Source organism: Epinephelus lanceolatus, chromosome 17 (genome assembly GCF_041903045.1).
Source record: "Epinephelus lanceolatus isolate andai-2023 chromosome 17, ASM4190304v1, whole genome shotgun sequence".
Taxonomy (NCBI): Eukaryota; Metazoa; Chordata; class Actinopteri; order Perciformes; family Serranidae; genus Epinephelus; species Epinephelus lanceolatus.
This window is the reverse complement of record NC_135750.1, coordinates 19,583,816-19,609,247: the sequence shown is the minus strand read 5'-3', so window position 1 is coordinate 19,609,247 and position 25,432 is coordinate 19,583,816. Positions and strand designations below refer to the sequence as shown.

General features: G+C 41.5%; 1 protein-coding gene across 1 annotated transcript in view; it reads right to left on the bottom strand.

The window, feature by feature from the left end:
* Positions 1 to 25,432, bottom strand: part of lrmda (leucine rich melanocyte differentiation associated) — a 271,122-nt gene that overhangs the window by 28,780 nt on the left and 216,910 nt on the right. Inside the window, exon 6 of the mRNA XM_033613275.2 lies at positions 14,123 to 14,207. Coding sequence (XP_033469166.1) covers positions 14,123 to 14,207 — 85 coding nt within the window. The remainder of the gene's footprint in view (positions 1 to 14,122; positions 14,208 to 25,432) is intronic.

Sequence of the window (25,432 nt, the reverse complement as noted above, 5' to 3'; positions counted from 1 at the left end):
CGATTTGAGACACACGTCACCTACGATGTAGGTACCAACCATGTCATGCTAGCTTGCCAGATTTTCGTGTGGAAAAAACTGGCATGGCAGTTTTTTAAAAGGCTCCCTTGAACCCTCACCTCAAGATATCTAAAGAAAATGGGTTCTATAGGTACCCACGAGTCTGCTCTTGAGAAGGCCTGTTACCAGTAAGGGACTGGTCTTTACTTAGCAGAGACGGTGGGTGGGGTGAGACTTATGATTCTACTTCCCCCATTAGATTTTTAAAACTTACCCTTTGATGTTTGAGAGGTAAAAATTAAAATTCAGAGAAATCCTGGAGTTGAAAAAAGCCTTGGTTTGTCACTCTTGTTGTGCATGCTGGTGAGTTAGTGGAAAAGGTTTGTTTTGACCAGACTTTAAATGATATGTAGAATAAAGTGTTTTTGATGGAAAAAAAAAAAAGAAAAAAAAAAGAAAAGGTTGTTTTTCAGCAACTTAACACCTTCTTGGAGCAAAACAATATCTTTGATGCCTTTCAGTCTGGATTTCGAGCACATCACAGCACTGAGACTGCACTTGTAAAAGTTTTAAATGACATTCATCTGAGCAGTGATGCATCAAAGATTTCGGTTCTGGTATTACTGGACCTCAGTGCTGCATTCGACACAGTTGACCATAAGATACTGCTCAACGGACTAGAAAAGTTTGTGGGACTTTCTGAGGTCGGCTGAAACTGTCAGCTCATTTAAATCAGGGCTTAAAACATTACTATTTACTGCAGCTTACCAGTGAACTAGATATGTAACTTATTGTTAGGATAATCTGTAGCTATTGTTTTTATATTTGTCTGCTGTTGCTTTTGCTTTATGTTTGCTTTTTAAATGCATTTTCTGCACTGTTTTTCTTGCTTTTAGCTTTTGTTTTTAATGATCTATTGTTCCTTTAATGTTTTATCTTAACGTATTTCCCTTGTAAAGCACATTGAATTGCCTTGTGTATGAATGGTGCTATATAAATAAAATTGCCTTGCCTTGCCTTGCCGTTCATCAAACGAAGCATGATGAATGCGGCAAACGCGATCAGTAGGATGAATGAGACTCCATTGTAGATGCCGGTTGGAAATGTAGATGGCTCACAGCTTCCTGTTTAAAATAGTTACGTATGCGTGAACGTAACAGACGCAGTGATGTAGTAAGTGGTGTCCCAATTCCTAGGGAAAGATTTCTACCCCTACCCCTTGTTGCTTCATTTTGAGGGCCAAAGGGTAGTGGGCAAGTGGGGGTATTGGGATTGGGCCTTAGTCTGCTGACCTGTCCAGTGTGTACCCTGCCTCTCGTCCAATGTCAGCTGGGATAGGCTCCAGCCCCCCCATGACCCCTAACAGGATAAGCAGTTACAGAAATAAATTAATGAATGAATGCACTATGTATTGTCAAACTCACTAGAGAATGTTCATAAAGCTTAGCAAAGCCCTCGGGAACTTTCCAGGTATCCTAATTTTAACAGTACTATATTACCTAAAGAAATCCAGCCCATTGGCCCATGGAGCAGTGCTCATATTGTTCCTAGTTATTAATGACTTTTCGTGACTCATAAGCCCGAAATCTCCATAATTATTCAATGTAACATTTGTCCCATAGGATTTAAAATTATAGCAATTAAATATGTTTTAGAGGACAATTATAGTTCAGAAAAATGTAGGTCTTTTTTTCATAGTTTTGGCCATCATTATGATGACTAACATACTCACCAAGTTAAACTGGCAATAGACAAGTTTTTAGCTTTAACGGATCATCATGAAGTGAATGTTGATTGCTCGGTGTAATGGCTATGGAATAATGACATCATAGGCGTTTAGACTGGTTAAGCCTCACTTTCATTATACAATTCTGCCTGCCACCAGGTACAAAATCTCCATGGCAAATGAAGGCTGACTGGCAAATGAAGGCTGACTGGCGATCCAATCAGGCTGGCAGCCTGTCAGCATTTCTATCTGCCTTCATGTGTCCATTATACACTAAATGTTGTCCTGTGTCGTTGGTGGTTGCTACACTGAGGAAAACGGAGAGTGATCTGATTGTCTTTGCTACTACCTCTTGGAAGGGAAGGGAAAGTTGTCAATTTAATGCTGGTATCTGGGAATGTGGCAACCTTTCTACAAAAGACTTAGACGGAGAAACAAACATAAGCAGTCAAACTATCATACAGGTTGTAAAAACCAGGTTAGCCAAACTTTTCTTGGAGGAGAAAATGAGAGCAACCAGGACAATAATAAACCAAATTCTATGTTGTAAACATCCATCACAGTATCTAGACCAACTTCCTGGGTCAACACTGACTGCCTGTACTTGCCTGTACTGTACCTCTAAAGAATTCCTGTGCAATGCAACATTTCGGGCAGGGTTACTTTTGGTTTTACCTTACAGTAATAATGTGGCTAAACTGCTGCCTTGTTAAAACGCTTTGTGTTGAGTGTTGCCAAGTTCCCAGATACCAGCATTAACTTTTGGTGAGTACAATGTTTTTGACCAAAAATATAAAAGTTAAACCGGGACCATTCATGAAGATCTAGTCAAAGCTACATCCATAATTCTTGAGTGTATGTGATTCTGAAAATCTGGAGTTGCCTATTTTTCCAAGACAGATATGTATTGTCATTACTATGGAGATAGTTATTAAAAGTGTGATCATATCTTTTGATGCAAAACACAAATAGGGGTATATGATAAGTCTATGAGAAGACAGTAGACTTACAGCATTCTGTCATCATCCTAGCTTTGGAACTTGGATCATGTGCCTATGGCTTTGCAGGGTTCCCACACATTTGTATGGACAAAATTTCCTAACTTTTCCATGACTTTTTAAGGATCCATCATAAAGAATTCCAGAACCATTCACAATATACAAAACAGACATAACTATATAGTATATTTGTATGAAAAGTAATAAGCAACCTTTATCATTGTCTTAGAGTTAATATGAGATTATGCTGCGGACAGCATAACCGCACATAAAACACAATTCTATGACAGCTTTTTCCCTGCCACAATAAGACTGATGGCAAAAGCAAATAAGGACTAACTAACTACACTTACTCATCTACCTTAGTTCATGTGCAATAATGATAGGAAAATGTGCAATACCCATAATGTGAAATACCTTTCTGAGAGTCCTGTAGGTGGAGTTTATAGTTTTGTATTTTTTTTATACATTTTACATTTTTTTTACCTTGTTGTGTGCACTTCATCTTTTACTATTTATTACTTATCTGACTTGACTCTGGGTGTTGTTGCACAAGAATTCCCATGTATCCAGACTGTGTGCAGGTTTACAAAGGACAAATAAAGTTATCTTAAAAAAAACAAAACAATCACAACAAATACTTCAAACTATGGACACAAACATACAAGCACTTTCTGTTTATCAGTCTGGCACTGACATTTGAGCATGAGGGTAAACAAAACTGATTATACCATGATTATATTTTTAATACATTGATTACAAACTAATGTCCAGATGCAAGTGTGAAAAACAACGCAGCAACATAAGAATGTAGGCCTATGCTTTTTAAGCCTTGGAAGTGGATGTGGAATGTTATCTATGGAAGATTACCATAGCAAATAATTTCATTACACACAACAAAATTTCATGACTTTTCCAAAACTTTCAATGACTTTTCCAGGTTTGGATAGTGAGATTGTGAAATGCCACGACTTTTCCAGGTTTTCCATGAACATAGGAAGCCTGGCTTTACTATGTGTTTCTATACAGTGTGGTGTAAATCTTTATCTCAGTGTTTCTATGGTATGCATGGGAAGGCAACATGTGTATGCATGTGTGTCTTCACAAACACATTCGTCTGCAATGTTTGCATTCATATACTGCACCACACGGCTAACTAGAAGCTGTTTCAATGGGACTCCCACTTTGAGGCTGTCCTCTAACAGGATGCCAAATTATCACTGCTGACCCCTTTTCTTACTACATATTAGTGAATTCATGGCATACATAGCTTTGTTACGATCATGTCTGACAGAAAGGTTCAATGATGTAGCACAGTTGTTAAGCCATGCAGAATGCGTTGTCACCCAGCATGATAAACTGTCCACCAAGTGAATTGGAATCTAATTTGTTGGAGCCATTAACCAGACTAGCATTAAGGCATGTTTTCATCTTGAATGATTACCGTGTGAGATCAGTTACCTCAGCATTACGATCTACAGTCTACTAGTAATATAATTTATTAAAAACACCCTGATTAAGATGTACGATCCTACATAAACCAACAAGACAAATATATTTAGCAAGTACTGTATCTAATTTTGTTAACTTGCTGTATCATGCAATCTAAAATATGAGACATTGTGTATCTCTGTGTAAACATGCCTGGTAATATACAGTAATTACAAAGCTACAAGGACTTATTGCTGTCTGATCCTGTCCCCTTTAGCATGACAAGTTGTCCAGCATCTGCCAGCATGTTAGTAGCTATTCATCAGAATGAAGGGTAGCGAGCCCCCTCACACAGACAGACTCCGCCTGCTCACTGAGCAATTTGTTTCAAGGGGTACTGACACAGAAGAAAACTGGTGGACCCAACATCCATCCTGCTGTAAAAATATCCAAAACCATCTGGCAGCTAAACCCCATCCTAAATTACGATGATGGACTCCCACCTTTGGAAGCCATAAAAGCTACGAAAACCAGCTCCAACTTCTGACTGAAAGTATGGCTGGAAAGCGCAAGCCGCATCTCAGTCATCCCAAACCAAAACTACAAATCATAGCAGAAAATGAATAATAGTGTATCTGCATTAGCAACACCAGAATTTCAGAGCTGATTCAAGCAGTACAATCTCTCCACTTTGGGTGATTTATGTTCTGCTACTTTCCTGAGAATGACCAGTGCAACTGGGAAGTAGACCAAAGTCCAGAGCCCCAGCAGTATGTTTTTCCAAGAGGGCTGGGCCTGCTTGGCAGAAACTCATGTCCTTGTCTATCGGTCTGACACATTTGGAGTAGAAGCCAACATATTGCTTCAAACTTGCGTCTGTTTGTCTCTGAGCAAGTTTTAATGGGCGAGTCCAGTTGGGTTTGTATCATCATAAATAAAAAAGGTTTGTCTGCAGTGGTCACGGACGGTAAAGATTTAGGAGGCTACATATTTTCCTGCTGCTGAGAAAATGGCTCAAAGTTTGTAATCATCATATTTCAGTGGTGATGGATGGAGGAGTTCAAAAGTGTGATCGCTCGTTTTCAGGCTCAGTGTTCAAGATGTCTAACATTCATTATAAAATAGGTGTTCCACAAAAAACTGCAGCATCAAATTGATTTGTACAGTGACTTTAGATTAATAACACTCAAGAGAGAAAATATCTAACGTGATCTGTGAACTCTTTATGGCATCATAATGAAACTGCTTGGATCACCTGAGTCAAAACAATTCCAGCATACTTTAAACTATGAAACATTCCTTATTAAGGCAGAATATCACAGAGAGCAATATTTACTTTTATACCACTAGTAAGACGAACTAACAGACAAATATCTTGGAATGGCTCAGAAGCTGACAGTTCTACCTTTCACTTTAAGTTTTTGCTGTATACGTCCAACATCAGTTTAAGAACTCAAGACACTCAGGAGACTCTCTCAGCTACATCAAACGGCAAGGTAAAAACAATAGTGTCACTGACATTTCCCCAAACCCAGCACAAACAGAATTATTCACACGCTGTGAGCGGAGTGCCATCCGATAACGGAGAGATAATGACACTTGGTGGAAGGCAGCTTTCTCAAAGCAGTTTAGAGCTGGCACGTCAGAGTTCAGCAGTTAAGCCTGTCATGGAAGTTGAGGAGGTTATCCTGGCATTTTAATCTAGCCTGCTTCTGAAGGAGAAAACGTAGAGGTGATTTCCAGGGTAGTAATAACAAGGACAGGCCTGCCTCCAAAAATGAGCTCTCATCACTTTGGATGTGGACAGTTCAGTGTTATGTGAGGCCGCGGTGAAGGATTGCAGGGCCCAGTTTGCCTCGTCCCCTCTCCCCTCATCCATCTCCATAGGCCGGCTTTAATGGATATTCATGTTGCTGAGCCAATCCACTCCTGGGAGGAATAATATCACATCATCTGACTCGCATAAAGGAAATAGAGCCTGTCCTCATACACGGGGAGTATATACCACTGTGATATGCAGCGGGAGCTACCTCGCCAGAGAACAGATTGATGTGACTGAATTTTCAGGTTCTTGTTCATTCAGTGCAAGTCTGGGTTAGAAAAATGTTTTATGGAGCAGGTTTAACAATTAGTGTCTGTTTGAGTAGATCAAACACACCGCAAAGGCTGGTGCCAAAACATGCACACGCATACAGTAACATAATACTCTATTACCTACATGCTCAGACATGGAAACCTAAAATATGTAAGACTAGAGATTGAGGTAAAGAAATTTGTTTTATCTTTTTCTTTTTAAAAAATGTACATATATTTAAAAAAATATTTTTTTTATCTTAATTTAAATTGTATTTTGTAATGTTTAAATTGAGCATAGCGTTAGTTCAGGCAGGACATTTTGTAAAGCTCAGCTCACATCCCAGCTACCTTAGCTGATCTCAAACAGGCCAGTCAACTGATGGAGCAGCTGATTGATGGAAGGGAGTCAGCTGATAGATCACATGATTCCTTTCTATGCAACCAATTGGCGAATCTCATTCAGGGCGCCCTATTTAAACTACTTTGCTGCTTCCTCTGTAAGCTGCTTTGCAACCCACCTCCACCCCAGCTCCTCCTTGTCATTTTGTGTCTGACTTATCAAGATCATCTCTGTTTGTCATTGATGCTGCTCGGTTCTCTTCCCAGGGGTCTTTGCTGCTGCCCTCATTGCTCTCTCTGCCTCAGGCTTTCCATGTAGGCGCATGGAAGGGCAGGGAGGTGTGCTCTCTCTCTGCCTCAGGCATTTCTCGTATGCACGTGGAAGGGCAGAAAGATGTGCTCTCTCTCTACCTTAAGGCTTTCCACATAGGCGCATGGAAGAGGCTTTCTGTGTAGGCCCGAGGTAAGGCAGAGAGGCCCCAGAACAGAGCTATACCGCCAAATATAATACTGCAAATAGAAATCAAGTTTTCCTTGACTAAAGGCCCTGCAAGAAATTTTTACTTAAATGAAAGTACCAAAGTTTAATAAGCAAAACGTCCTTTAAGTATCATAAGTAGAGTAATAATTATACAGACAGGCAGCATTCTGAGCATTGCATTAATTATATAATTTATTGGAGTATTATTGCTGATGCATCAACATGTAAGTAGCAGTTTAGTATTGTAAAAGCAAAGCTAGTTTTAAATACTTTATACACATACTGTTGGGTAGTTAGATCCAAAACCATGCTTCATATTCAATAAGTTGATGACATGTTTGGCTTTATAAAATCTTTACCCCAAAAATTTGAAAATAAAGCTGGTAAATAATGTAGTGGACTAAAAAGAAAACACAGTTTTTGCTCTGAAATGTAGAGGAGTAGAAGTATAAGATGGTGGATAAACTGTACTTAAAGATACAGTTGCTAACTTTTATGAAAATGACTTTGTATCATATTCATTGTATTCTATAAGAAGTACAAGAGACAGATAATCTGTGTAAAAAAATCATGTCCCTCTTCCTCTCTCTACTGCCTCTAACAGCATTCATTAAAATCAGATCGCGGTGCCGCAGCAACAGCCAATCAGGGTCGAGGAATCTCTAATGCAGCTATCAATCACGTCAAGTTCTCTGTGAACTGTCTTCAAATTTTCAAACTAGGTAGCTTTGATTAAATATGAATTAAGTTTTTGATATTGCATTGCCTATTCCTCACCTCAGATGTTTTCAGAAACATATTTTAGTGTACTGTTTAGCTGTAAAAGGAGAAAGTTGGTCTGGATGATGGGTGGCGCTTGGTACTGTTTGATTGTTTCAAACATGGCGGCTAGGTCACAAACTCGTTTTACAGCCAGACAGTAGACTAAAATATGTTTCTGAAAACATCTGAAGTGAGAAACAGACCATGCTGTAACAGAATCTTGATTCATATTTGATAGCGCTGACTAGTTTGACAGTTTTACTGCAGTTCGCGACCTGGGTTGGAATGATTGATAGCTGCGTTAGAGACTCCTTGGCTCCGAAACAAGTAATTTTTTAAAGTTACCGACTGTAGCTTTTATTACAGCATTTAGGTAAATGCACTTTCCACCACCGCTGTGCAGTATTTTATATCTAAGTAAAAAAGTCTTAGTAGTGCCTGTGCAGGCAAGTTTGTATGTACGTTCAAACAAATAAAGAGCATATTTTGTGGTTTTAATTTTTGTGGCCGTGTGGAGGAAAAGCTTACACTGTCATTAGAAAGTAATCTTAGACACCTCATCATCTCACAAACTGGCAAACATTGCAAAGAAATAAAAGTTTCATGCCGTGACGAGTGCTTGGGAAACATTTTTATGATCTCTGTACCCGGGAAGAAGGCCACGTCTTTACTTTGTCAATTCACCTCATAGAGTTTGGTGCACAGACTCACTCAACACATGCTCATGGCGTATAGCTGGCAGTGAGATCTGTATATATCATTCTCTATGAAACATTTCATCATCTGTCATTTCTTGATGTTGAATGCAAGCATTGTAGTTTATTGTAAAAAGTTTACAGAGAGCAGCTCTTCAAAGAGCACTCTGGACCAGTGTGGAGGAAAAGCTTAGACTTTGTTCTTTCCATATGCCTCATTTTAGTTGTGTGGGGGCCAGTGCGAGTCTTTGTGTTTAAGAGTGATGTTTATCAGGGGACAGATCCTGCTGGTATAATCATTACGAGGCTGAGTGAAATGTCTTGCAGAGCACGTACATGTGTCTAATGGGAAACGTCAAAAGGTGCTCTGTCTTTTCTCACCGCGTTCCAGAGAGGACATTTCCATACTCAGGGAACATGCCAAGGCGGTCCAAACCAGAATGGGAAGATTATCAGCAGAAAGATGAGAGTTTCATTCTAAGTACAGAGTGACATCAAACAGAATCGCTCAAGATAAGCACGAAAAACAACCCGGGAGTAGAGAAACAGATGTATGAGGTAATGTAGCAATTAATTTACCAAAACATTCCGTAACCAGTAGCACATGTGTTCACTTTAAATAACAGGACTTTATGAAAAGTTAATATTTGTATTCACAACAGCATCTGATCCGTGCTGTTATAAATAATATAATCAGCTCTGGTTATTAAACAAGCAACAATAAACCGACATTAGGGAGCTGTATATCTGTTTTGGCACATTAACATTTTTTAAAGCCGTCAAACTCACTTTTAGTTTTACTAAGAGCGTTGCACAAAGAACATTAAGTCATCAGTCAAACCAACAACCTTTCCCTTCATAATGACAACAGCTAAGTTTCAACACTAGCAGTTTAGTCATCCATTAGTCATGTATCCCATCCAGATGTCTGGTGGAGGAAAGGAAGGGGAGGAGGAGATAGCAGCAGGTGTAGATCTCTCTGAGCCCAGCTGAGCTCTAAAAGGCAGTGCTTAGCACCCACAGCTCCGTCATCTGGCCTCTCCCCTGTCTCCGCCAGCCTTTCGACAGCCCATTCCTCATCATTTACCCCTTTTTGGCAAAGCCCAGAGCCCTTCTAATGGGCCGCTCTGAATGCTTCCAGATGTTTGTTTATTTGTTGTGCAGCAACTATAAAACAGTTTACTCTTAGTTTGGATCTGTTCCCGTTGCTCCATTTTTGGGGGGGCAGGGGGCGCTCAGGGAGTGAGGGGGAGTGTAGCCGGAGTTGTGGTGCAGATCACCCCAACATGTAATGAAAGTGAGCCGCCAAACAAATGTGAGGCACCCCATGGGTGTCATCAGAAAGCTTTTTTTTTTGCTTTGAAGGCTGCTTTTCTCCTGGGATTTTAATAACAGTTGTGCACCATTTAAGATACATACATACAAAGTAGCTGGAAGCAGGCCCAGAACAGCAAGATTAAAAGGGCCCTGGGCTCATACTGTAAAGGCAGATTTCAGGCATTTTTCCTTGTCTGTTTACTCTGCTTGTACAAAGATATCCCTTTCATTTATGGCTGTCACTGCTGAGGGATGGCCTACTCAAATTTAATCTGATGCCTGTGAAAAAACGGTGACTAGTGCCTGGCATATTTATTGAAATATACAGAGCAAATGAAAGGTATTTCATTAAAATCTCTGCCGTGTACATGGATGTATCAATCAAGTCTGAAGCATCTTTTCTTGAACCACAGTTATAATTAGATCTATGGAATAAACTTGTGAATTGCACTTCAAAATGTGTCACCCTAAGAAAATGACAAGCCAGTAATAAATAACCCAGCACATGGTTTTGCATGTTGAGCTGATAAATAATCATGGTAAGGCACAAGAACACACTATGTGTTTGGCTGTGGCCTAATAGTATGGTAGTCTTCATGAAGACACACAGTACTTTAGGCTGGGACTCCATTTTGGACTGTTAGATTTAGAGTTGAGTTGACAGTTGGACCAGTACTGAGAGTTAGAGCCAAGGTGACAGTAGTGGAGGATCCTCAGGCCCCTCTGCCAGACTATATACTCCACTCCACTCTGTGTCACGCTTTCACCAAGACACACTGGAGCCCCCACCATCCTCCTTCACTTTGTCTGACTCTCTCTCATTTTTACGTCTTCTTTTTACTGTTTAACGCCGGTCTTTTCCTCTCCCCTTCATCTTCCCCTCTTGTTCTGTCTATCTCTTGTCAGATCTAGTCTATGAAATCTTGATTTAGATTTTCGCTACCGCAACTCGTTCCCTTTCCTCCCTCCTCTCCCTCCCTGCCTTGTTTTGCTCCGTCTCCTCCAGGTTGACTCCCCCACCAACAAAGACAGGAGCTTATCCTGGAGTTCTGTCCTTGGTTTCCACCCCTCTCTCCCTGGGCAGTGACCTGCCAGCGCTGCCCTCCTCTGGGAGCTCCTAGATGCTGTAATTACCTCTGGCACCCAGGCTCTGGGGCTTCCACACAGGTGACATGGTGGAGGGGGGTGGAGGTGCGGAGGGTTGAAAAGAGGAAAGGGAGGTTCTCTCTGAGCAGCCGACAGGGCGATGTCAGAAGTGCTGCTGATCCGCCTGCTACTGCAGGAGTCAAGATAAAACTATACAGCCTCCCTTGTACCCCCATTAAAAAGGCCACTTCATTAACCCTTCAAAAAAAACTACTGTCAGGATCACATACTGTATGTTTACTTAGAAATACTGCACCAAATTCATGGTTTTATTCTGTGAAATGTAGTAATTCAATATATTTTCAATACAGCAGAGTGCCCTTTATCTCATATACTCAGTGTGGTTTCTCAGCATTATTATAGCACAAAACAAAAGCAGCTCTTTATACAACAGCACAAACAGGAGACACATATCACCACCTCACTTTTTCAACAGATTTTGAGCAAACCGTGTAGCAAATCGTTTAATTTACCACACTGAAGCAAGAGTTCTGCATTGAACTACATAAAACGGCTCAGCATATTGTTTCACCCCTTTTGTTTACATCCTGAATTTAACTCAGTTGTTTGGAATTACTGTCTGAAAAATGTTGTTTGTTGCAGCGATGCTTTGCCACAGCTTTGTTCTCTTTGAATGAGGAGTTACTGTGACCGTCTCCAAAGCACAGAACAACACAAGAAAACTCAAGTATGTTTAAGAAGTGTAAATAAAAGGAGGAAAAAAAAACATAACAAAGAGCTGGGGAAGGGGCTGGAGGCAGGGACATGAAGAGGAGGTGAAGGGCGAAGATGAGGGCTGTGTTATCTAAGACTGCAGCGCTGCATCATAAAAATAACAAATGGAGACTGTCACTGCTGCTCAGATCTTAGACGGAGGGGAAAATATTTCATGTCAGATCCCCTCACCTTTAAATGGACTGTTCTTAGCCAGGTCTGATTTTGACAAAGCATGGGGCTCTTCATGTCCTTACATCCAGTGAGAGCTGCCACTGTCCACGCTTTTATGACATAGATCTGTCCTTGGCACCATAAACTGGGGGCAGAGTAGGGATGGTCACTGTTGACCTATTGTGCTACCACACTGGTGGTCAACACTGCAGAAGCGTTTTGGATTGTAAAGACAGTGATGAATGTCTCAGGAATAATAAATGATCCGAGAAAAGTGGGGCTCATTGTGAAAAGCCTGACTCTGGATAAAATGTTGGTAGATACCTTCAGTACGTGTACCAAAGCATTTTGAGCCCAATCCATTCGGGCTGCCACAACTCACTTTAACTAGGGCCTGATTAACTGTAAACTGCACATTCAGGACGTTAAATGCAGAGTCGAGATGTCAAGCAATTCCTGCTGGACTGAACCTACTTAACCTCCTGAGACCCTGTGTCCCTGTATGAGGACATCACATTTTGGGGTTACTTAACCTTATACTTCATTCTACTTAACTTAGATCTGTTATCCTTGTTTGTGGACACTTTTTTGTGCCATCTAGTGGTAGTGACAACACAATTACACTAAAAATGCAAAAACAAGATGGCAGCCATCTCTGCCAAGTCAGTCTGCAGCCGATCCCGACACGAAAGTGGACAAGGTAAAACCTGACCACATTTTATGGTTGAAACTTGTTTATTTATGGTTAATAATGTTTGTAGTTTGGTATGGCAACACATTTGGCCAATTTTGGCAACGGTGACAAACTAACACACTGTTAATTAGAAAGTTTTCATTTGAGGACATTGAGGCTTTATTATGGTTTAGTTTAAGGGCATTGGGACTTACTTATTGTTGACAATGTTGAGTTTTTTTATACTTCTCGGGTCCTACTGGTCCCAAATAGCTAGGAGAAATTAAAAATGCATATTTTCGTCCCGACGGCGCGTCATTCATCCCAAACATGTTTTATATTTTGCCATTACCTAAATTCCTGATTTTTAGCCTTCACCAAATTGATGTGACGCAACTGAAAAACTTCGGCCACTGGCATTGGTGAATGTCATCTTATTCCCAAACAGGCCGATGACAGTCAACGAGGCGGATATTATCCGATAGAGATGTTCAGTGGATAAATTGGTGCATCGACAGCGCTTTTGTTTTCTCCGGTAGGTATCAGTACCTACCTCCAGTTACCAACTGTATTAATGTAAGATCTTTGCAGTAACTATCCCCAGTAGCTAAAATGGCGAACAGTGGAGCAACCTAAGTAACTCTGGGACTCTACCGCACAATGGAAAATTAGCCTTTGCAACAGTGACACCACTAATAATACCACTTGGGAACATCATGGAGGGAAAAGTTGAAAAGCTGTCCGTTTCCACTTTAATATTTTTGCAAGAACATATGTTAAAATAACGTACCTTTCAGGAACATATAAACGGTTTCATGCCTTTAATCTTTTGATTATGGTTTCAATGCTACTTTTACAGTGTGGTGATGATGGTTGGAAATTATCTTCATCATATTAATTCTTGAGATATCCAGTTAAAGGAATTTAGGTAGTTCAAGGACACTAATTGCTATGTATGGACTGATACAAGTCTGAGGATCAAAGTTTGAGTAAAAACGTTTTTTTGTATAATCAGATTTATATGTAAAGTATAATAAAAATGGACTGCCACAGCCATTTACTACGAACATAGGAGGTGACCTGCACAATTAATTTAGAACATTGTGTCTTTTTAATTAAAGCAATGCATTCTTCCTAGACTGCAGCGTTTGATGTTAAGGAGTTGCTACAGAATTACATCAACTGACTACACCAGGTCAATATGAGGCCCAGTCAATGTCTAGTATCAACAGATCAAGGATGCTTCATCTCGTATATGTGCTGTGTGCTCCCACGCATACATTCAGATCAGAGTTAACCTAGATTACTCAGATTTATTCCCACTATCAAAACATCACACAGATGAGATGAGATCAATAAGAATAGATAACATAACTTCAACTCAGTCTCAAGGTCAATAGATTCCCACTCTATGCAGCCGATAAGGTTATGACTTATATTTACATAACCCGTGGGCCTGGGTTTTGATTGAATGTATGATAACATATTGTGCTTCTTCCTGCTTACTTTGAAAAATATCTATACAGATGGAAGTACAAAGCACCTAACTGAAAAGGTTATGAAGTCCAAAGGTCTTTTGTTTTTTCCTACCTTTGTGGTTCTTGGCATCTCTGGATCCTCGAGGCAAAGGAGTGTAGGGCAGTGGGTGACTCTCAGACTTAGCTTCATTAGACAGCTAGGAAAGGGAGAAATACAAATAGGATGAATATTTAAAAGAAAAAAAGGGGAAAGGATCTCTGTAGCTGAATATGACTGTCATAAATCTTTTGGGACTGGTACAGGAAATGTTGGAAACACTGCTCCTGTTTTATGACATAATGTGACAGGCCATGTTTTATTACTTCTCCAGTGCTGTGGAGCTTCACTCCTGTCTTTGATGGTCTGATCTACGACCTGGTTAGGGAGAAGAGGTCTTAACCTTCACTCAGCCATGACCTCCTGCAGTGGTCAACTAAAGGGTAGACGTCACTCACTCTGAACAGCCAAATGTAGCGTGGTTATGTGAGGGGTGGTCAGACAAATGACACGAAATGACCTCCGAGCACTGGTTTTAAGAGAGGAAATCTTTAACTAGCTGCCTTATTTAATGTCACATAATTGAAATGTGAGGTAAATATGTGCATAGATTCCTGCCTGCGAGACTAGAATGAGCTATCGATTGTGAGCAGAGGTTCAGACTAAACAAGTGTGACAAATGCTGCTTTAAGACAAAGAGAAAACAGAGGCCTGAATCTCAGAGCGTGTTCCCAAACAGGTCAAGAGTTTCTTGTGTTGTTGTTGTTCTTTCGTGCACTTTCAAGGTCCAAAACATCCTCTTCCTTCCCATAGCCTTTTAGCTAGTGGAGCAGGCAGTTTATCATGACACAGCGATATCCGATGCCTTTGCAGAAATACTTTCCTTTCCTGCAGGAAGGAATTCACTGGGTCTTTAATCATAGCAAGAGACTCAACTGACAAATACATATTAGAGATGGTTTGGAGCTGCATTTTTCCCACTTTTATTGTTGTTCCTCTACATGCCCATGCATAACCTTGAGAAATGGAATGGTCTGCACTGTTAAATGGAACCATATTCTTCATGGGCAAAGAGAGCACTGTGAATTGAAAACGATCACATAATGTGCTTTCAGATAGCATCTCTGAAAGGCATTAAGGTCTGGCCGGCATGTGTGTCACATTACACCAAAGAGAAAAAAATGGCAAAATAGGCCTATTTTGAGACCTCACTACATATATGCTGGTGGACCGTGCTTTTGAAAGAAACAGCTTGGAATAGAAATATTGTTTTGACAGCAGACCTGCTGCCTCTAGAGTGGCTGAAACCTGTTTAGAAATATCACAGATCACTCCCCGCTTGTACGCTGTACGCGTATGGAATGTGTAATACAAGAAGCAAAACAACTTCAAATAAGAACATACTGTGCTTGGTAAAAACCGACACCTCCCATTGGAGGATAAATAATCAGTTGTTTATAGCTGCAGCACCAGCAAGACGGATATCAGAATGGGCCAGAGAGATTCTGAACCACAACTACCACCACACATCCTGTCGACAAAACAGTCTCTTTATTGTCCAATTTTTTTTCATTTTGCCAAACTTGCTCTATCATTTCCAGTCACACTGACCATACAAGGCGGCACAGTGGTGCAGTGGTTACCATTGTTGCTTCACAGCAAGAGGGTTCTTGGTTACTGGTGTGTAAGCTTGGGTTATCTCTGGCTCCGGCTTCCTCCCAGGTTAATTGGTGCCCATAGGTGTGAATGTGAGCGTGAATGGTTGTCTGTCTCTATGTGTCAGCCCTGTGATAGTCTGGCAACCCGACCAGTGTGTACCCTGCCTCTCGCCCAATGTCAGCTGGGATAGGCTCCACCCCCCCTGCAACCCCCAACAGGAACAGTAGTTTCAGAAAATGAATTAATGTCCATAAAACACATTTTTATACTTTGTTAGAAAGATGCTATTGTAAGATTTCCCGTGATATTAGTATTGTTTTTGTACTCCAAATATTAGGTAAATTCGTCATGTTATTAACGACTATAACCGAGCAATGATTTTGAGAAAAAAGGCTTCAAAGTTTGCAGTACGGTGGCCGCAAGATACATGACAGAGCCCATTGATCCTCCAAAGTGGGAGCGCATGCTGTACTCTGGGTGCTGTCCCAGATTGCATAATACACAAAAAAGCTTGGGGACACTTGTATGTTGTGTCCAACATGGTGACAAAAACAAACATACCCAACAACACTTTGCAGGAAGACGTGAAAATACTGTTTGCGTTGGAAGAACTGCGGTCTGTTTGACGAATTAGTTAGCATACACACTTTACAATGGACCTCATGAAAATCCTTTTGAGTCTTTGGATCGGTAGACTGTTAACGTCTAAAGAAACATAAATATTAAATCAAGGAATGGACATTTATGACTGCATCAAAGGTGGGAGTCACCAATTTTTTGTCTCTCTTGTTTACCGTGCCAAGAAAATGGAAAAAACTTTTCTTTGGAGCTCATGGTGGAGAATCTAACTGAGCTGATTATGTGTAGCAGGTCCATATAGACAAAAGTTTAAACATTTAACATTATATTTTGATGCGCGATGCTAAGCTGCTTAGCATTAGCACACTGTGTTTTAAGAGGTTTTAATATTCTGAAAGCCAAGACTTTATTTATTTGAATTTAGATGAAAACCTGCCTAAATCTTTTATTCATAATTTCAAGGACTCATAGAGGGAGGCAGGGAGAGAGGCGCTTCGTAGGACCAGGGTGCGGCTGAAATGTGTTTTGCTGCTAGCTTGTCATCATGCCTTTACAAGCTTCAAAATTGAATTTATCGTCTCAAGTTGCCATTAAGAGTTTTATATTCTGAAAGCCAGGACTCTGCTTATTTAAAATCAAACAAAACTCTAACATAACCCAAAATCAATTTGTTGACATAAATCCACATTTATCTAGAAATGAGCTGTTGTGACAACCAACTGATTTTGACAGAGCACACCACATTTGGTTTTGGGGGTATAATTGATATTGGAAGTCTAGTATGAACACAGTCTGTCTATGACAATTATTATGAGCTAACAGAGCAAATCAGGCATTAAGACAAGAATTGTGGGCCTCCTCTATTTGATCTACCTCCATGCTCTTCTTAGCCACCGTGGAGTTGCGCCCCTGCTTGCCTCATTTCCTGGCCTGCTTGAAAGATCACAAGCTTGGGGCCTCTTCTGGCCTGCCTGGCCCCCAAAAAGCCCCTCCTAATCCCGCTGCTTGCTCACAATTAATCTTCCTAGTTGCCACATTATTAACAGCACCACCCACAGACTATGTTAGGTGGGCGTTGGAGGAGAAGAAGGAGAGGGAGGATTGCTGAGGTTAGCTGGATAAAGCCTTCGGCTGGTTTTGGTCCTATGGGACGTCAGCCACCTCGCTTTCAGTATCACCACCCACCCGGTCCCCCCGTGCTATGCATGACACCACCGCTTCACCTCCTCAGCATCATGCCTGCTGATCAAACACCCAACCCATTCAACATCTGTGGTTGTCACTTCCCGTCCTATCCAGCACAAGCGTTTTACCCCACCCACAGAACATCAATCAGCCAGCTTTCCCATGTCCTGATCCTCCCTTTTCTCCTCTCAGACGCTCCTCTGTACCCCTCCACATCTGCACTCTTTCACTTTAGTCAATGGCCTGTCCAGAGGAGAAGAAAGAAGCAATGCTTATGAGGAGAAAGCATGTGGAATAAATGAGGGAGAATTGTCTCTTTTGTTCTTACTTTAAGGAGCTCTGAAGGATTGATGACTGAGATTACTTTAATATATATATATTATACATTTCAATACAAACAGGCTATATAGACAGTGTTTGCAGACCTGCGTGATGTCGTTAAAACTAAGATGTTTCAATAAACAAAGAATGCTACACGACCGTGTAATAAAATTAATAAAAATCCAAAGATTGACATTCTTATGATTGACATTTAGCTTTCTTTTAACTACTAGATAATTATGAGATAATGCATTGTTGCGGGTGCTGAACAGAAATATGACATTGTGTGATACAGAAATAAAAGCTAGCGTTTGTCTCACACATCATATCCCTTTCATGTTTTCTAAACAAGCGCTTCATCTATGCTCCTACTCTCCAGAATCCCCTTTTTTCTGTATCCTTTCTTTCTCCCTGTCTCCCTCTCCTTGTTTCCTCCAGCTGTACCTACACTGAACAGAGGGAGGTGCTGCTGTGTCGTGTATTTAAGATGCTCCTGGACCCCCTTTTCCTTCCTCTCCCTCTCCCTCTCTCAGTCTCTCTGCTGTCCAGATTAGTCTGCTCATCAAGCTGAGCATTGTTTTAATTTGCTGGGCCCGGGGCATATGCTGAGTGTTCACATCATTATTGTCTCTGTGCAATGTGAGTTATCACCACAGCTTATGATAATGCGGCACAAATTTACAGGCTGGGGAGCACCATGGATTCTGTGATAATAAAGGGTGGACAGAGGGGAGTGGAAATAGGGAGAGAGAAATGAAGAAAGTGTGTGTGTATGTGTGTGTGTGTGTGTGTGTGTGTGTGTGAGGGAGAGAAAAGGGTGGTGGCAAAGAGGGGAAGCTCTGTTGGATGTCATTATGAAAGATGATTCCCGTACTGGATAATACATCACACCAATGCTGTCTGTCTTCTCCCTTTTTCTGTGTTGTTATGCGAATAAATGCTGATAAACCCAGAGGCAATAGTGATTATTACTTCCAACATATCACCACGAGAGAGGGGCACAGGAAGTGAGGGAGACAGGGGAGGGATGGAAAGACAAGGAGAGCTAAAAAAATAAATAAATGAAAACACAAAGAGAGCCACAGGGAGCACAAAACCACCTCCACAGTGGGGTTCCTGAAAATATGAGATACCGAAAAGTGAGTTGGGGAAGGTTGACGCACATCGAGGTGTTTTTCAGATGCAAAAAAGTTTACAAAGTTTTGCAAGCTTGGGCTGTCGATTTCAAATCTCGATGGGTGTTATATTACCGAACATTACGCTGACATCAACTGATCTAGAAAGATATCGCTAGAATGTGATTATGATGTCGGCTGCCACGGAGTTATGTACAAAAGTACACGAGGTAAATATTCTGTTACACACGCTGCTTCCCTCTGGCTCGGGGGTCTCATCCTGAACTGGCTCATCCCTGACACAGGTGGTTCCTGCCTCGCCTCACCTCACCTCCCTCCTCAAGACTGACCAGCAATACAATCTAATTACAGCCGCGCTACAGAGGGAGACCAGTGTAAACACCAGCCCTTTTTTATCTCCTTATACATCTGGACAAGTAGACAAAGTGCTAAAAGGAAATAAATGTGGCCTGACAGCCACATCAAAGAGTTCAGCCAGAGGCTTACTGCTACTTAGGGCACAGGAATGTTGTTGCTAAGCATCAGCCCGCAACCTATCAGGGTGCAAAGAGGGCCCTGTCCTGCCTTGGAGAGGGAAAAGGGGAAAAGAGAGAAACGAAGAGGAGAGGGAGAGAGGGAGGGTGAGGGGGAGGGGAGGGGGGGTGGCTGACATTGAGGGGAGGCTAGGGACTCAAGGAGATTTTTGTAGCTTAAAGCAATTGTTGGAAGAAACAAGCCTTCTGTTTTGTTTTCTCTTGACACCATTTCTGCTTTTTGTGCTTGCAAAAGACATGTATAAAAATGTCTTTTGATATGTTTTCTCTTTGGGTCTATATCAAAATATTTCTTTTGTGTCTGTGCATGGAACTTTTTTTCGCATCTTGTCTCTGTAAACTGGTGCTGCTTTCTGATCATGTTAGAGATCAGAGGAGACACAACTTGTGAACTTATTTGAGTCAACATTTAATGCTGGCATGACACGTTTATTTCTTCACTAGATGGAATTTTTTATGATCCATGTGTCATACTTCTGAAGTTAGGGGTTACGAACAATACAACACTTTTAGAAATAAACAATAGAAAAACAAATAAAAAAAGAATAAGCAGCAGCAGCTTGCAGCGTCTTACAGCATGTAATGGCAATGATGAAATGAGAGATGCTCTAATTCACTACCAGAGACTGGATCTACCCCACACACGACTTCTGTGCAACTGCTTTCAAACACAAGCCCAATATGAAGGTGTACCAATAAATAAAAAATTATATTTCGATGCTTTTATATTTGCAACAATCACATGTGGCATGGTGAAAGGTACAACAGTGGTTAAGTCATTCAGATGTTTCTTTTTTTAATATGTGACCTTAATGATGCTGGCTTAGGGGAGCAGATAAAAGATTATAACGTGTTTTAAATTGCCGCCGTGCGCATGAAAAGCATTAATTCTGTTTTCTTAGGTAATGGCAAGTTAATGCAAGGCAAGTTAAACGGTTGATGTAATGGTGCCTGCACTTGTGGGTAGTACAGCAGTCTTTTTGCTCAGCAGGACGACTGCCGAGCGTGTGTTTAATGATTTACCAGTTCTACTCCAATGAACTTGCTCTGAGTAAATGTATCATATGATCACTGATCACAAGAGCAACTGTTACAATGTTTTCGCTCGGGGCACGGGGCACACGGAGAGCGGACCGGCAACAGTGAACATTGCCGTTTTGTGTACGGCTAAGTGTCAGAAAGGCAAAGGTTGAGTGCTGCTGGACGTTAATCATCCATAGCAATGACTCATACATGGTAATAAGGCTGTATTTGTTTTGAGGTTGAAATTTAAAAAGTCATTCGACCTTTACTTTGAGTGTCTCGCAGAATAAGTGCAGGTAATTTAAAGAGGGAACGTAAGCCTACATTACAGGTATGCAGCACAATTAGCTCGAGGCTGTTTCTTATTTTGGATTAGCATGACCTTTCCTTCGGATTCTGAAGCTACAAAGTTCCAAAGACAAAAACAAAATCGCATAATGTTGTATATGTTAGTTAAAACAATGATTAACTGTCTTTTTCAAACTTTTTACACAAAACATAACTGATTGTTTCATATATTTTCATAAGTACAAACAATTTCTTTTATCTCCAAAACAGGAGGAAAAAAGGGAAGATGTGAATGTCTGATCTACCTGTGACAAAAATCATCTTTGTCAGAGTTTTGCCTTATTTAACTGGTGCAAAGAGAAATATTTTCATCTTTCCTTCACACACACACGTACACACACACACACACACACACACACACACGTACACAAAACCACAGCAACTAAGGAGTGTGACATATCATGAGGCTTTCTGTTCTGATTAGGAGCTGTAGCTAACGTCAGGGCTGTTTTCTAGAGTGTAGGATGTTTAATAATTGAAGACTCGGGGAGCGGGCCTGTCACACCGGCTTGTCTAGAATGTTTCCTATGCAATTAGACGCCGAGAGACATTTGAAGAGGACCCACAGAAAGAGCCACAAAAAGTGACATGTGAACTTAAAGGAAATTAGCTCTTCACACGAGTGAAATGTGAAGGTTACTTAGCAATGCTTAACTCAGACTGCGGCTGTGTGAAGTGTGTGTTTGACTCAGCCTCCGCTACGAAGACTGCGATTTTCTTTACTTTGAGCCGGCTTCAGTCAGTAAGATCACAGAGGGAATGAAAACTAATTTTGACTCAAGGCATACGGGAAGAAAAAAGAGGAGGAAAAAAAAAAAAACTGAGATATGTCGAAATAATGAGATCTCTTGATGTTTTCTCCGAAGATATGGGATGATGCAGACAGATGCACAACTCACATCTTCACCCAAGGACACAGACACACACACGCTTGCACACACACCCGTGGAACATTTAACCACAACTTCAAAACACACAGATTTGCATGTGTGCATGCACTCACATTAAAAAGCTCTCACACACACCCTTTTACATTATTTGAATGCATGAAACACTGATGCACATGTACTTACATGCTCACTACATTCAGACAAACACAAACTGATTTGTTGATTAGCACACATGCACACTTGTATGATGTAAATGCAACACAGGTATCAAAATGTAACAACTCTGACCTCAACTCAGAGCCAAATGTTCAGTGGAATAAAAAAAACGACTGGCTTATTTGTTTGTGTTTGACACACCATATTCTTCTAGCATGCAAAGATCAGTAAAAACATACATAATGATGATAATGAAGCTATTGAAAATTACATTCCCCTTTATTTCCATTTGAAAATACTACATGACATTCTGTAAACACAAATGATTAATACGCTCCCTATCCATCTCTGCTCGCCTCCAATCCCTGACAACCTTTCGAAAGAAATTTCCCCCATCCACATCTCCAAGTTCCACATTGCAATGATAACACTGTCATCTTCCACACCTATCATAAGTCACAGGCAAACGACCCAGATCCTCCGTCGCGAGACAGAACCCTCTGCGGGCCTGTAAGCTGTATCATTACACCATGTCATCTTTATGGCACGGAGCAAAGCCCAGCTCTCTAATTACACTCTGCCTACTCCATTTACCCAGACAGGGACAGAGCAGCAGGCAAACAATGCATTAAAAATGGAGTGCTTCCCCCTGCTCTATGGATGCCCGTGTTGTTCTGCCGGTGGCCGCCGTTGTCCCCTGGTTGTTGTTGTTGTTGTTGTTTCTCTAAAAGCTGTGGAGGAGAGATAGCAGAGGGCCCACGCCACTGTGCCGTCCTCTCTTCGCCTCCTCGACTTCCCCACCTCCTCTCCTCTTCAACCCTTCCCTCAGAAGGACTTATGAAGGTGAGTGGCTGTGTGACAGGCCAGGAATAAAAGAGACAAACCAGGGATAAAAATTAAATAAAAAGTAGCTGTCTTAAACAGTAATTGCACTCCTTTGCTGAGCATGCTTTCAGATATATAAACCTGATTTACTGTCGGCGTTGCTGCCACAAATCAGAGGGCCCTCTGAGAAACACTCGTGCTATGAAATTGTTTAATCTCATCAAGTTCTGCTTTCACAGCAGGCCATAAATCACATAGTCTTTGTTATCATAGACCTCCATGAGCGCCTCTGAGGCAGGCAATGGATCGTGGGTATATATAATCTTGACTGCGCAAACAGCAGGGTCTGAGCAGCCTGAAATACTTTCATATTAGCCGCGGTGCAGCTGGCGGAACACAAGCGCCCTGATGGATATCTCATTTCCTGCGCTCTGCATCTATTTCGAGCAAATTATTACTGCATAAATTTCTTGTCAACAGAAACGGCCAATTAATTAAGTTAAAAATGCACTCGTGATCACATCTACACACCAAACAGGAGAGCCGGGGCAATTTTCCACTAAGTGAATTTACCTCAGGGGTCACTGTAATGAATGATTTTAAACTTTGTCATAAAGTCGCGGACAGGCCAATATCTACACGGGAGCTGCGGTGCGGACTAACCCGCGACATATTTGCATAAAGTATATTTATGTGAAAATGCTGGAGGACGACAGCCGGGGCGAGGAAATAAAGTTTACAACTACAAAACAAAATGTCCGCCAACCTATGCCTCACCAGTATTCCATCAAAGACACGCATGGAGGATTGGATAGAGATCATAGGAGCACCTTTGCCATTTAAGATACAAAATATACACATTTAACAGAGCTCGCAATCTGAATGAATTATTCATAATGTACGAGGGGTTGGGTGTTTGTGGGGGTGGGGGGGTGGTGGTTGTTTATTCAGCTTGGGCCGTTTATCAGACAGCGAGGATCCCACGGCGGGGATGAGCTTGGAGATTTATCTGTGTTTGGGCTCCAAAGCAGATAAATCAAGGGGTGTAATCATGCTCTGAGTGGCCCAGCTGTGACCCCGTAGTGAACTAATGACACAGGGATATCTAAGCCCCTTTTCCTGTTCCTGGGTTAGGCCCTTAGGTTAGTCCCCTGTCAGACATGAAGCTAAAGAAAGGCACGGCTGCACACAAAAACCAACGGGAAACTTAAGGCCCTTCATGTCCCTTTGTCCTGTTTACACAACACCACCGAGCAGGGCTGCTCACCCTCTACTAAAAATAACAGTGTCGGAGCAAAGTAACAGCAGAAGGCTACTGTATAACAATATTTGCTCAAACAATAGCAATGAGTATCGATTGCAAGTATGCACGTAGCAAGTTCACAAGCCGCTATTCACAACAGTGCATGTAAAAGATACTGCTGTTTGGCTGAGGATGTCTCCCGTTCCCTCCCAGAGCAAAGGCTTTCTCCTGTACTGAGCCTGCTCTGATTTATCATGTCTTCTGCTAGCAGGCTGTCCGCTGATTAAGCCAGTGGAACTTTGTTTCACTCTCCTCTCTCTTTAATCTGTCTCTCAGCGAGATAAATTAGCCAGTGCCGTGCCAGCTCCTGCTCTCTTTACCTCCCTCCCTCCGTCTCTTCCTCTCTCCCTCTCTGCTTTTCTCTCTGTTTATCTTTTCTGTCTGTCACACATTGAGAAGAGAGCAGACACATCTGCTCCTACGCTGCTGCAGGAGATAGGGCTGGGCTACATCCCTGGTCAGATTTAGCTAAGAGAGTGTCTGTGAGTGAGAACGAGGGGAACGAGTGTGTTTTTCCTCTCTTTTTCTCCCCTTGACAACATGCTGTCAAACAATCTCCCTCTCCTTGGCCGGGCTTATGCTCTTTGTTGTTAGCTAATAAATCAGAGAGTATTTATGATCTGCAATCCCTATTCTTAGTCTTTTAATGGCGACACGTTTGTGGGTGAATTAAAGCGGGGTTTTATTCACTAGGCTGTGGGCCAAAGTGAGGCCTGGGTGCCTCTGCCTGTGAATGTTTTCCCTTCTCCACTCTTGCCTGGGTGGTAAATCACACTCATTGTCAGCCAGTGCTAAGTTAGTGTGCGTCATTGGGGAGAGCAGGAAGCACTGGGCATAATTCTGTCCATCAGTTTAATTTATTGTATCGGTAGCTTTGTAATCTCCACCCCATAAATTATAGGGGCTGACAGACAAGAATTTGGTTTTAAAGGCAGTGTTCATCAGGATTTTTGGCCGGCTGCGGACCTCGTTTCTCTCTCGGCTTTCTGCTCTCATATCCAGCCATGAGAGAAATCAAAACCTCTCAGTGAGGGTTAGGATACTGAGCTATTTCCTCTGCTATTTTTCCAGTTACAATACAGACATGATATTTTCGTCAGGTTATCACTATTACAATCACAAAAAAAGAGAAGGAAAGGCGAAAGAGAGACGAAGGGGTTCAAGGACATAACCTTGTTTGCGGGTTTTTATTTCAGGTGAAATATAAAGCCTAATACAAGGGCACTGCTGCAGCATCTGCTTTGCAGATAGTGCACTTGGCTCCCCTTCCATGCCAGTGAATATAAATCAGGCGAGGCATCTCAATGCTAGGCCTGACTTCTAGAGGCCAACAAATCTTTAACATGAGATTAAGGCCTCAGCGGAGTCATCTATCTTTGGGTGATGGAGGAAAATATCAGAGCACTCTATGGGCAATATGGTTTCAC